At 40.8% G+C, this 15,004-nt stretch overlaps 3 protein-coding genes across 3 annotated transcripts; 2 read left to right on the top strand and 1 right to left on the bottom strand.

The window, feature by feature from the left end:
• Nucleotides 1–7,668: 7,668 nt before the first annotated feature.
• On the bottom strand, nt 7,669–8,331 carry LOC124152057 (LIM/homeobox protein Awh-like). The gene has a single exon (XM_046524800.2). It carries the CDS (start codon nt 8,329–8,331, stop codon nt 7,669–7,671), a length of 663 nt encoding a protein of 220 aa, XP_046380756.2.
• Nucleotides 8,332–10,139: 1,808 nt separating this feature from the next.
• Nucleotides 10,140–10,802, top strand: LOC124152058 (LIM/homeobox protein Awh-like). Its single transcript, XM_046524801.2, has one exon. It carries the CDS (start codon nt 10,140–10,142, stop codon nt 10,800–10,802), a length of 663 nt encoding a protein of 220 aa, XP_046380757.2.
• Nucleotides 10,803–13,749: 2,947 nt separating this feature from the next.
• On the top strand, nt 13,750–14,412 carry LOC124152059 (LIM/homeobox protein Awh-like). Its single transcript, XM_046524802.2, has one exon. It carries the CDS (start codon nt 13,750–13,752, stop codon nt 14,410–14,412), a length of 663 nt encoding a protein of 220 aa, XP_046380758.2.
• Nucleotides 14,413–15,004: the final 592 nt, after the last annotated feature.

Here is a 15,004-nt window from a genome sequence, read left to right on the forward strand (position 1 = left end):
CGATTGTTAGGTTACGGCATGTGGAGTATCTGTATTAACCCTGTCCCCAGGTGGCGCTACGAGACAAACATATCCAGGACATACGGCGCGCGCACGTCAACAGATCTACACCAGGTACAGTAATTACCTGCTCGCGAGATTGGCCCGTTTACATCTGTTTGTCTGCCTCAGTGGGAGCGCCGCAACATGTCATCAAAATGATTCTCGTAATTATAGTGCATGTATAATCGATACCTCCAGTAACGAGTTTCACTTTCACGGGTATTAGTTATTTGACGCCTCGGTGGCCCGGGACCCACTTAGCCTTGACTTTTGCCCCGGGTCATGAGTCAGGGTCACGGTCACGGTCGTTCTCACACCTTTGGATCAGAACTCAATTTACTCTGTAATGAGGTGGTGATAGTATCGCGCCTCAACCAACTGGTCACCGAATGTTTGCTTAGATTAATATCTTACATCCACATGTCCACGGTCTTTCTTACTACAGATCTACCGATGGACAGACTGAGAGGACGTTTGTGACTTAAGACAGGTAATTTGTGTCGGCCATTACAGAAGACGGGGAGAATGGGTCGTTGTTGACGTTGACGTAAGCATCCTTGACACGGCTTGTGTCACACATCTTCCCTTGTGGGAACAGAGACGACCAACACGGTCCTAGCATCAGACATACACACAAAAGATTGCCGCGCCTCTGCTGTAAGTCGGCTGAACGTATGTCACACATGGCGTAAAGATTAGCAGTTGTCTAAAGCTGTCGTCTGCACCGTCGGGAGTTATCGTCTGCTTGCACGTGTATTGCAGACGATATGGCGGGAGAGTTCATTGTCACCGCGGGGTGTTATTGATAAATCTTGGCACATGATGGTTAATCCGATTTGTAAACCGTTCTCCCTTTACTCATCTCCGTAAAACGCGCACTGCACCGAATCACATATTGTAGCGAACGTTCTGTAGCTTTAATTATCACTGTTCGAAAGTAAGTATATAAAGTTTAAATATATTCAGTTGACAGCAAAAACATGTGTGGTGTTTCAGCACTCCTCATCGAGATTCTCCAGTCAATTGGATTGTCTAGTCCAGACTTGATTATTTACAGATCTAGGTGTTTGGCATGCCTACAAGGTCTGTGGTGTGTAGGGGCGGTCGGGTAGCCTAGTGGTTAAAGCGTTCGCTCGTCACGCCGAAGGCCCGGTTCGATTCCCGACATGGGTACAATGTGTGAAGCCCATTTCTGGTGCCCCCCGCCGTGAAATTGCTGGAATATTGCTAAAAGCGGCGTAAAACCATACTCACTCACTCCCTCACTCACTCTGTGGTGTGTCCAGATATGTGACACGGTAACCAGATTGTTTGTGTTGCATCCAGAGATTTGGTATTATGACTTGTTTTTGCTGCCATATATCTGTCATTTTGTTTAAACAAACTGTGACGGTGGCATTGTATCACGTTTTTGACATTGTATCTCGGTATCTAAAACAGAGTCGTAAATTTGAGTTTGAGGCGTTAAACGGTATTTCAGTGTAAGTTTGGCGTATGAGGGAATCCGAAGTGATACAGGTCTTTTTAGACATGCGAAACATGATCAGGACGAAACTGGGATTCGAACCCACGACCATAGGTTGCTGGTTGGCCTAACGGACGCAACTCTGCCCGCTTGAATCATAACAAAACCTGTTTGGTAATGTATGTATTATTTGATATCATATCTCCGGTGTTTGGCATTACACATCGGTGTTTAGAACATTATTCATTCAGATAAACTGTGGCGATGTCGTACTAGCCAGTTTGACAGATAATCACACAGTGAGGAACACTGGAATTGTCTGGCTTATAACAAGTTCATTTTGGCATTATTAACAGGATCTGTATGTTCTTGCTGTAAACAAACATGTTGGCGTTATCAAGAAGATTGGAAGCAATATATCCGGATTTTAAATCCCCACATGACGTGCACACACATAAAGATAGACAAACACACATACACACAAACTGTGAGCCAACACACACACACGCGCGCGCACATGCATGCATACAGACAGACAGACAGACAGACACATATATACACACGTACTCACACAGTGGACCAACACACACATCGTGAACATGCACATGAGCACACACCTTGAACATGCGCACACACACACACACACACACACACACACACACACACACACACACACACACACACACACACACACACACACACACACACACACACACACACACACACACACACACACACACAACACACACAGACAGACACACATACATACATAGATACACCACTGACAAACAAGCATACAATCACACAGTCAAACACACATACACACACACCACAAACACGTATTTATACACACACGACAGACAAACACACATATTCAGACGCCACAGACAAACACACACACACATACACACACACTACAGGCAAAACACATACATACACACACCACAGACAAACAAACATACATACACACACCCCAGACAAACACACATACATACACACACACCACAGACAAACACACATACACACACACACCACAAACACACATACACAAACACCACAGACGAACACACACATACACACACACCACAGACAAGGACACACAAATACACACACACACACACACACACACACACACACACACACACCATAGACAAACACATACACACTACACAGACAATAATTCAAGTGTACATATGAAAGTAAATTAGGTCAACTCATAAATCGTCTGTAATCAACGAAAGCAGATAGCAAAAAATACATACAATGTCCTTCTGTGTAGGTGCTAGTGAACAGTAACGGTTATGGCATGTTTTGATTGATGTGTAGCCTGCAAATATGAACAAACTTTGAGACAACCAACACAAATTGTATCCAAGTGCTAAAATCAACACGACATAAAGTGTTGTGATCTCTTCCAAGCAAACAGTTCAACATTGCAGTGCCATCCCGGTCACAAAAGTTAAGAAAATAGTTTATATGTAGCACTGAAGAAAGTTTATCGCACATCTGATTTCCCTGTTGTATGAGTCCTCCACAGTCAATGATGACATGTTTTGTACAGTCCGGTACTATGGTGTGGCATAATTAAACTATGAACCAACACACATCGTGAACATGCACACACTATGGACATGCACACGAGCACACACCTTGAACATACACACAGACACAAACACCACAGTCAAACACACATAAATACACACACAGACACGCACACACACGCACACACACTTACCACAGACAACCACACATACACACACGCCGCAGACAAGCAAACACACAAACACACACACCACAGAAAAAACATACATCGATCCATCCATCCACACACACACACACACACACACACACACACACACACACACACACACACACACACACACACACACACACACACACACACACAAATATACAGACAGACAGACACACCACAGACAAACACACATACATACACACACCACAGACAAATATACACACACACCACAGGCAAACACACACTACACAAACATAAACACACCACTGACAAATATAAACACACCAAAGGCAAAAGATTTAAACATATTTTATTGCGGAAAACCAAATGGATTAGGCACAAGTGACACACTTACGAGGCCTTCTCCTATATACATTTCATTACATTGTGGTATGTGAATTCTGTGGTGCAGAATAAATGTACAGTGCATAGGAATTACAAGTAATGAGAAAATATATACATATATTCATATATATACAGTATTACACACAAACACATATAGCTACATACACTCACACATACATCTACATATATACATATGATGAATTTACATTTTTGGAAAACAATGGTACATGATATGTTTATAAAATAACACAGTATTTGATAAACTAAACTACATGTAATAGACATTTTAAATTTATGTGAAGGGCGGGAAATCTATAATGTAACTAAGCTTTGATAGTTACAGTGAATGCTATTGTTTTACATCAAAATCAGAGTGTTGAAACAACCATGTAATATATGTGCCAGTCACATCCAGATAATTTGAAAGTAGCTCGTGAAATATAATTCTCGTTATTATTCTTGTTGTATTAGGATCAATACACACTACACAAACATACACACCCACCACAGACAAATATACACACACACCACAGACAAATATACATACAGACAGACACACCACAGACAAACACACATACATACACACACCACAGACAAACACACACACCACAGACAAATATACACACACACCACAGGCAAACACACACTACACAAACATACACACACCACAGGCACATATATACAATACACACACCATTGGCAAAAACACACTACACAAACATACACACACCACAGACAAATATACACACACACCGCAGGCTACACGCATTACACAAACATACACACACCACTGACAAACACACATACATATACACACACCACACACACACACACTACACAAATACACACACACACAAACACCACAAAAATACACACACCACTGATAAACACACACACCACAGACACACGCACACACAGACACACACCACACAAACACCCTCACACCAGACACACGCAGACGCATTGAACATGAACACACACATATCTTGAACATGAACACACACACATGGTGGACATACACACAAGGACAGACTCACACACCATAGTCAAGCCAAATATTTTATCAGCTGCAGTATATTTCAAAAACTGTCACTCATCGTTGTTTACTTGACAGTTACTGGATGCACCAAATCGTAGCATTAAAATATAAGATCTATGTTTATGTTACAAATGTTCATTTTTTTCACAACTTGCATATAGAATATCAAATGTGGATCGAATTTCCTGTCTTGGGCAGGGGGTGTTATTTGTGTCATTTGTGCACAGCTGCTGATATTAGATTAAGGTAACCAAATGTTTCACCAGAAACTTCAACAGTAACGTAAAATAAAAAAATTATAAAAAATTCTGAATATAATATAATAATAATTGTGTAATAATTTCAGACTTGCTGTTGAACTGTGGTGTCACAACAACATCCCATATAATGAACGTGTCTGCACTTTCTGTTTTTCGAAGGGACATAACCATGTTGAAGATGAATTCCATGTTGTTATGATTTGTGACCAGTTTTCTAGAGCAAGGAGAAACTCTTTTCCCAAGCGTCTCGTTACCCCTCCCTCTATTGAGAATTTTATAAGACTTGTGTCAGCTGAAAACAAACAAATTATAAAAAAGGTAAATTTCTCTTCCAAGTCATGAACATTCGAACGGAATTAAAAGTGTTGAACGGTAAATCATTATTAAATCTACTCAACATGCAAATATATATACAGTATATTTTCACTGTATTATGGGCCGGTGGCCTGAAGTACCGAATAAATTTGTCTGTCTGTCTGTCTGTCATTTCATGTACATGAGTGCTCAGACTCATTTTATAACAACGGTAAAATTACAAAGTATCGCTGGTTGCATGATCATCAAAACTATTCTATGTACAAGGTGTTAAACCGACCAAAGTGCTGCCCCAAATGGCTTTCACTTGAAATTATCTGTGGCTCATAGAGCATAACTGGTGATATTAAAGAACTTTACGTCTCTCGGTGGAAGGCCATGTGTCGTGCTGTTTACTTGATGGTTGTTGATATTTTTTTTAAACATCCAAAAATTACACAGCATCTTATTGTCATGACTTAATGGGTGTGTATACACAATGTCCTCCATCAATGGTGAATTCATACGGCCGTAGTAGTGACACGTGTCCATTTGTTGGTCAAGGTAATGAAATGAGACCGTTAATAACTCATGGACGCCAAATAAACCCTACTGCGTGCCCGAACATTGTCCAACCCAACCATTGCCAGAAATCGAGGCAGTGCGCAGCGCAGACGGCAAAAGCTGCACGTCCAGCAAGAAACGTAACCGTTGGTCAGATGTAACCTGTACGCTCATTGGTCAGCAAGCACGCACTGGCTTCCCTCTCGCTGGAACTAGGACTTTGCCTGATTCGTTGGTTTTGATAGCACCTATCGCAAAGCCGCCCTATGTAATAAAGAATTGACTTTCACTTTGTGTGAGATCATTCGAGTATGAACCTTCATTGAGTGAGGGCCAAACTGTATGAAATGTCGGAGCTTGCGAAAATAAATTCTTATAATAATAAATCACTTCCTCGAAGGATGTAGATCAACATCTATGCATAATTTTACTTAGTACGTGTGACTTCATGTTTACACTGACAGCCATACAACAACCAGCTGTATCGCGGAATAAAATAGTTCCTCAAAGTGAGTGAGTGAATAGTTATAGTCACACTTCAGCCGTATCGAGACTAAATCAAGTTAAACAGTAATAATACATACATTTAGATTATAAAACCAGTCGTCAATGGAGAGTAAAACAAGTAGATTATCACAGATTTATAATTTAAAACTAGTATGGAACTATAGAAGGTTATCACTGTAAATAACAATACATTACAAAAACGGGCTAGAGATAGTTCCTCATAAGGAGATGTGACAAGAGGGTATGTATGCTTACATTGTTCTACAGTGACATATTTTGTAGTTTGTTCACAACAAATATATTCCAATAATATCATTAGATGAGAAAGGTATGTTACGAACTACCCGGAGTAAGTAAGTCCCAATGACAGCGCGTCGTAATACATTCACGTCAAGACGTCAAAATGGCCGAAGTTGTTAACGAACCTGTGTCAATTACAAGTGTCCGTCATCATTCATCTACTGGCCGATCATTGAAAGGTGATTACAAAGAGGTGTTAAATAAATGCTATGTTAAATTCATGGATTGCTGTAGACTGTCACAAGACACGGATCGGGTAGTACGACGATAGCTTGAATGTGCATTTCTTCGGGTTTGTTCACTAGGTTGGTCGGTTGGTTGGTTGGTTGGTTGGTTGGTTCTTCACTAGGATAGGCCGTTGCGAGGATATTCGTGATAAATCATGCAGTCAAACTCGCTGACATTTTTACTGTTTGCTAAAACACTGAGTTGAAAATTAAAGGGTTTAAATTATCAGAAACAACGCTTCTGTGTGTATTCGTTAGAGGGGTTTTCCTAGAGTTTTCCCCGGGAATGTAGAAGTAGTCCGTCAGTGTTTACGTCACTTCAAGCAAACAATCTCGTGAAAAACTTTTGAACGTCAAACTGTGTCGTTCATACCTTAATTTGTCTGGCCTCTCGTATATAAAAGCCGTATATCGTGTAAACTTCACATTTAAAAAATGTCCACAGGTGATGGTGGAATCGTATCAATCATCATACCTGTCGCATGCTAGTCGTAAAACTGGTTCTGATAATTAACGAGTGGGGGGGATACTCTATTGGCGGAAAATATGTGAAGCGAGCGGATCCTACACTTGATGCAAAGCGTGCAACCATTGCGATCGCCTGTCCGACAAATGAATAATGTTGACCATTCATGTTGAATTTATTCATATATTTATACAAATAAATATACATATCTGCGTTCGTGTTTACACGACATGTCTCATCCAACTAAAAGTCGCCATTCCGAACAACGAAACTTTGACTCAGTAACTGATAAGCATATGTACAAAGACTTCATGGATATTTATCCATTTCAGCCAGAGACAGAAACCTGTACAAACATTGATATAGATTTAACTAGCACTTTAATATCAGGACAGAAAAAGATAGTTCAGTGCATGGTTCTCTTGAGCTTGGCACGTGCATTCTGGAACCACACTTGGGCCACTCTTCTGGGAAGACCCGCCTCTTCTGCGATCATCCCGAGGTCACTTCCGGTTGGGTTGGTGTCAAGGTCGAAGTACTTCTGGAAAACAGCTACCTGGTCCTCGTTGAAGGCTGTTCGGAATCTCTTGGATTTGGGTCGGCAGGTGACACTCTCGTCGTCGGGGTTGAGGACGTGGACTCGGCAAAGTACGCGGCTGTCGTGGATGGCGAAGTCTTCTCCTGTGGAAAGCTGTCTTTGACACATGCTGCATGAGAAACATGCAAGGTGGTACATGTTCTCTCCAGCCGATCTGACCCAATCTCCGGACTCGATGTTACGTAGACAGGAACTACACTTGGTCTCTTGAACGCGGGCGAAGTCTCTCTGACAGAATATGTTACCGTCCCTAACGAAGCAAGAAGAATGTCCACCAAGCGTCACCTGACACACACAGCAACGCAGACAGTGCTCGTGCCACACGTGATTCCCAGCACGTAGATAGTACTGGTCAGTGATCACGTCACAACACGTGAAACACAAGGGGTCAGCGATGTTGAAACTGAGAGCGATGAAGTCTGCGGTCTCTTCCAAGTCTGAAGACAGGAGGTCATATGACATATCCGACATTGTAAAGGTATACAGGAGGAGCTAGAGGAAGACTTATGACGACGATAACGTGACGTGATGCTGAAATGTATGATGGAAAATGATAAGCAGCCATTATTATATGCTAAGTTGACAGTTCAGAGTGAACGCGTATGCTTTGGTGACGCGTGATGACCGCTTTGACACGCTGTGACGTCAGAGCGCGTGACACAGCAACACTTGCTGAGTGATAAGTAATCACATTGTTTTCCTCTGATGGTTAATTGATCACTTGACGATGAAGTGATTTTAAGCTTAGAACTTTCCAGGCTTGGAAGGTGCAGTCAGCCGTATCATAGCCAGCTAACAGTATGTTTACAGAAAGCCGTTTGTGAAAGAATTATCTCATGATTGAAGTATTGACCTGATCTATCCCCAATGGCATCGATAAAACTCAACTGAATGAAAAGTATAGTATCATACACCCTGTCCTTACTGCAGTGAAGTCCCATACATTATGTATATACTACTCAAAAGAAGTTAAAGAACAACCTATTTTTGTATATTACTGCAGTAAAATTGTCATGGCATCACAGATTAAATATTGTTCATGAAATATAAAAAAATACCTCTTCATCGTTATCTTTATTCAGCATGTATATAGGCCATCGGCAACTGAGGTTACATGCACTTACGGTCTTTGAATAGCACATTAACACTATTGTTTCTTAATTGCATTGCATGCTACAAGCATTGTCAGATGTCTAAATTTCAACATACATCAGCATAATATATTTCTGTAAATAGTATTTAGTGATTAGTATTTCTTGTGGAAATCTGCATAAACTTCACAAAGAAGCAAAATGTGGTACTAATTTTATCCATGGTTACAAACTTTACAAAACTTTGCAAAATCTTTCTTATCTTTTCTTATCTTGGTTTTGTTTTTATATTATATATAGTATTGATTGATTACAATGAGCATAATGATAGGTGGTTAATCTAATAGTTCCACATATAACTCAGATTGCCTGTATGTCTATTTACAATTTAGATATTGAAATTATATAATTTCCCCGACAGTACCACCTTACTGTCTGAAAAGCACTTAAGTGACATGAACAAATGATAAAATAATATACAAAACAACTTTCTGTTAAGTATTTTGTGTATCCAGCCCAAACTACATGTATATTTATGGTAAACATTGACATGTAAGTCTAATCATGTATATGATTACAGTGCAATTAGACCATTTATTCGTTCAATGTCACTATTTGCATAAGAAACATACCGTAAAGCAATACAGTATACCTAGACAAGGAGAAATAAACTACAATAATGGCATCGGCACAGAATCACGATTTTCTCAACAGATCCGTGATATGCCAAGACAAAAGACGCCAACTCAATAAAACAGCTTTATTACAAATAAATAGCGACAAATTGTTTTATTGTTTTCTCACACAGAAATCTTCTTAAAATATTGTAGAAATTCAGTGGTAATAAAATGTTTTAGTTGAACACTTGTTATCACATCAATCAGCGGGTAATCAAGTTGTTATACACATATGACTTCTTGCAACGGGGCCTCTGTCAAGGCCTTGATTGTCAATGATTGTTGATGTTTTCATGTTACAATGAAATGTGATCAGCTTGATTAGCCATCATCGGATTACGACACACGCTTATCACTGTGGTGTCAAAGCAAATGCCATCATGACGCTCTCGTTCACTCTGACGTGCCAACCTCACCATATTAACCGAGCAAGTGGACACGATGTTGTATTTTTCTTCTCTTGACTATTTCCACACAAGGCTTCCTCTAGTTCCTTCTACGCAGCTTTAGAATGTCGGACATGTCATATGACCTCCTCTCCTCGGACTTGGAAGAGTCCGCAGACTTCATCGCTCTTAGTTTCAACATCGCTGACCCCTTGTGTTTCACGTGTTGTGACGTCATCACTGACCAATACTATCTACGTGCTGGGGATCACGTGTGGCACGAGCACTGTCTGCGTTGCTGTGTGTGTCAGGTGACGCTTGGTGGACATTCTTCCTGCTTCGTCAAGGACGGAAACATATTCTGTCAGAGAGACTTCACCAACATTCACGAGACCAAGTGTAGCTCCTGTCTACGTCCCATCGAGTCCGGAGATTGGGTCAGATCGGCCGGAGAGAACATGTACCACCTTGCATGTTTCTCATGCAGCATGTGTCAAAGACAACTCTCCACAGGAGAAGACTTCGCCATCCTAGACGACCGCGTACTTTGCCGAGTCCACGTCCTCAACCCCGACGACGAGAGTGTCACCTGTCGACCAAAGTCCAAGAGATTCCGAACAGCCTTCAACGAGGACCAGGTAGCTGTTTTACAGAAGTACTTCGACATTGACATCAACCCAACCGGAAGTGACCTCGGAATGATCGCAGAAGAGGCGGGTCTTCCCAGAAGAGTAGCCCAAGTGTGGTTCCAGAATGCACGAGCTAAACTCAAGAGAACCATGCACTGAACTTTCAAGTCCCTGTTTCAACTAGTGCTCAATATGTGTCCTGACATGACTCCTGGTTATTTGTAATTATAGTAGAAGTCTGTCATATATATTTATTTTATCCATTGCATTCTACATACAAATAAATGATAATGAAATAGCCATTTTGTTTATTTTATGGTATGTCGGTCATTCTTGGTTGCAGACTGTTTCCTGTTTACAGAGCCTGGGCGGATTAGTCTGATGTATAATCAGCCACAACTATTTATCTATTGTACATACAAAGATATAAATGATACATGAAATGTTCACTTCCTTCATGATCTGTCGATCTGACCTCGGGATGATCGCAGAAGAGGCGGGTCTTCCCAGAGGAATGGCCCAAGTGTGGTTCCAGAATGCGCGTGCTAAAGCTCAAGAGAACCATGCACTGAACTTTCGAGTCACTATGTTAGCTACTGCTTCATGTGTATGTTGTGATGAATCCCGGTTATTTGTATTCAATGTAGAAGTCAGCCACATCTAATTATCTATTGATTTTACATACATACAAATCAATGAAACATGATGTATTCCCTTTTTTGTCCGTCTTACCTTGGTAGTTCCCGTGTGCACGTGATACTCACAAAATAACAAACCAGTTAACCTGTTAACCGCAATATATGATAATCAGGTTTTGTAGTTGCCTGTTGATGCATACAAATATATATGTTCTGCTCCAACATGTAGTCTTTGTAAATATTGAATGAAGCCGACAAACAACTATGTGTTGTCCCATTTAGTATCGACTCTGTGATCTGTCAGTAGATTTTTAATTCTCTTTAAACATTAATGTACTTTGTATTTCACACGTCTGTGTGTCTTGTTTTTATGTCATACATATATTTATTGTTTATAAAAAATGTAATCCTGCTAAATAGTCTTCGTCGTGTGGGAGTGAGACAGGTTTCACGCCGCTTTCAGCAATATTCCCGCAATATTACGACAGGGGTCACCAAAAATGGGCTCCGCGTGTCGTATTCGTGTGGGCAATCGACCCAGAGCCCTCGGTGAGTTTGACAATGTTTTTTGTTATTGTATAGGTCATTACCGTGTATCCTGTTTGTATGCCAATTTATATTGCCTTTTAAATATAATTATTTAAAGTTATGGCAACTTTTCTTCCTCTTCACACAAATGCTCAGCTACGTCACAACCAACAACAGTACAACAGCAACGTCAACGTTGCCACCCTCGTCATTCCAACGTTCTGTGTCATAAGAACGCGTTGTCTCCGTCACATTGGCGCCGAACAATGACATATTAAGATATGTCATATGTTATATTATTCATATTGATATACAATGAAATACAAGTGATTCTATGGCATTTGATTGGAAAAAGAAGCAACATTCTTAGTAAACATCCTTATTTGTTTATGTTTTCATGAACTGAAAAAGCATTAGTGCACGCCAACAAACGGACTATCGTTTCTTGATTGGTTATTAATAGAACAGGGGAGCTTGTGTTGCATTATTGTTTTAGAACGAAGTCGCTGATTTCGCATTGTTGAGTTTGTTTGTGTTAATTATTAAATAAGCACTCTTGAAGTTAATTTCGGTGACATATTTACTTTAATTTCTTTTTGTGTTGTTGATGGAGTTGGAGTGGATTGCAGTCTCCACCCAGCTTTGTACGTTTATACTTCACCACACGCAAAAATTGTGAAGTTCATTCTTGAATTAAGCAAAGATCGTGCCCCAACACTGTCATACACCAACATTGATAGGTGAAGCAAAACACTGTTACTGCACTTCAGAGGATTTAGTTCAAGGATTTATTCCAGTCATGGTGTACATCACACCCATTGTGGTGTGTGTGTGTGTGTGTGTGTGTGTGTGTGTGTGTGTGTGTGTGTGTGTGTGTGTGTGTGTGTGTGTGTGTGTGTGTGTGTGTGTGTGTGTGTGTGTGTGTGTGTGTGTGTGTGTGTGTGTGTGTGTGTGTGTGTGTGTGTGTGTGTGAGGGGAGAGGACGTGCGAGGACGCGGGATTAGTGTTGTGACAAGCTCATCACAATGATTAGCACTTACCTGGTTGCTGACATTGTTTTATCAAACGTTACAGCGCTTTCATCACAGTGAGCAATGACTATGTTTACGTTGAAGTTTTCGAATGGATGAACTTTATTCAGAAAAAGAGCGTCCACTTCACAAATATTATATGACATATTCACAGATGGATTGAATAATTAGCCTCCATTGATTTGATTATTTCTCTTTAAATGGGATTTATTAAATTCAGATTGAAATGGTGATAATTTCGTCGTTTCTCTCCCAATTACATGTAGTTTTTTACAGGATGCATAGTTCTTGTTTTTAAATAAACAATAGGATCTATTTGTCACATTCTGGAACATAAGGTGAATGGCTTTGATATTACAATTACCATAGACAGAAAATGAAATCACTTTGAGAACATGATTGTATTTCGTCTACAGCGTTCCGCGGGTTATCAACATATGTTCATCATTAACCTGTCAGAAAGCATTTAACAGTTATACTTACACAGTAGTCAGCTGAGGTTTAACTCGTGATCGCTGAAGTAACAGAAGATTAAACTCATCTTATCAAAATACCAAATGATCATTATATGTTACTTTCAAATAAGGACATGATATTGTCTGTTAATTGATTGCTCTTCATTGGACTTGTCTGTTCAGTGATCTGTGATCACATTGTCTTAGTGACCAATCAGCACTAACAAAACAACAACATGTTCATCACGTGATTGTTACGGCGACACCTGCTAAATACGTCGCCGTCATCATGAGTACCTAGACACGCGATTGCGCGTCATCATGACACTCTCGTTCACTCAAAGTTGCCAAGCCAACATATAAATCACAAGCTGTTTTGTGCCGTCGACATTCCATCTTTCATCAAGTCACAACATTACAAGTCTTCCGCTAGCTCCTCTTGACTATCTCTGCAATGTCGGACATGTCATATGACCTCCTCTCCTCGGAGTTGGAAGAGTCCGCAGACTTCATCGCTCTCAGTTTCAACATCGCTGACCCCTTGTGTTTCACGTGTTGTGACGTGATCACTGACCAGTACTATCTACGTGCTGGGGATCACGTGTGGCACGAACACTGTCTGCGTTGCTGTGTGTGTCAGGTGACGCTTGGTGGACATTCTTCTTGCTTCGTCAGGGACGGTAACATATTCTGTCAGAGAGACTTCGCCAACATTCACGAGACCAAGTGTTGTTCTTGTCTACGTAACATCGAGTCCGGAGATTGGGTCAGATCGGCCGGAGAGAACATGTACCACCTTGCATGTTTCTCATGCAGCATGTGTCAAAGACAGCTTTCCACAGGAGAAGACTTCGCCACCCTAGACGACCGCGTACTTTGCCGAGTCCACGTCCTCAACCCCGACGACGAGAGTGTCACCTGTCGACCAAAGTCCAAGAGATTCCGAACAGCCTTCAACGAGGACCAGGTAGCTGTTTTACAGAAGTACTTCGACACTGACACCAACCCAACCGGAAGTGACCTCGGAATGATCGCAGAAGAGGCGGGTCTTCCCAGAAGAGTAGCCCAAGTGTGGTTCCAGAATGCACGAGCTAAACTCAAGAGAGCCATGCACTGAACTTTCAAGTCCCTGTTTCAGCTAGTGCTCAATATGTATGCTGTGATGAATCCTGGTTATTTGTAATTATTGTAGAAGTCTGTCATATATATTTATATTATTTATTGCATTCTACATACAAATAAATGATAATGAAATAGCCATTTTGTTTATTTTATGGTATGTCGGTCATTCTTGGTTGCAGACTGTTCCCTGTTTACAGAGCCTGGGCGGATTAGTCTGATGGATAGTCAGCCACAACTATTTATCTATTGTACATACAAAGATATAAATGATACATGAAATGTTCACTTCCTTCATGATCTGTCGATCTGACCTCGGGATGATCGTAGAAGAGGCGGGTCTTCCCAGAGGAGTGGCCCAAGTGTGGTTCCAGAATGCGCGTGCTAAAGCTCAAGAGAACCATGCACTGAACTTTCGAGTCACTATTTTAGCTACTGCTTCATGTGTATGTTGTGATGAATCCCGGTTATTTGTATTCACTGTAGAAGTCAGCCACATCTATTTATCTATTGATTTTACATACATACAAATCAATGAAACATGATGTATTCCCTTTTTTGTCCGTCTTACCTTGGTAGTTCCCGTGTGC

This window comes from Haliotis rufescens, unplaced genomic scaffold (assembly GCF_023055435.1).
Source record: "Haliotis rufescens isolate VD_foot unplaced genomic scaffold, xgHalRufe1.0.p SCAF_32, whole genome shotgun sequence".
Lineage (NCBI taxonomy): Eukaryota > Metazoa > Mollusca > Gastropoda > Lepetellida > Haliotidae > Haliotis > Haliotis rufescens.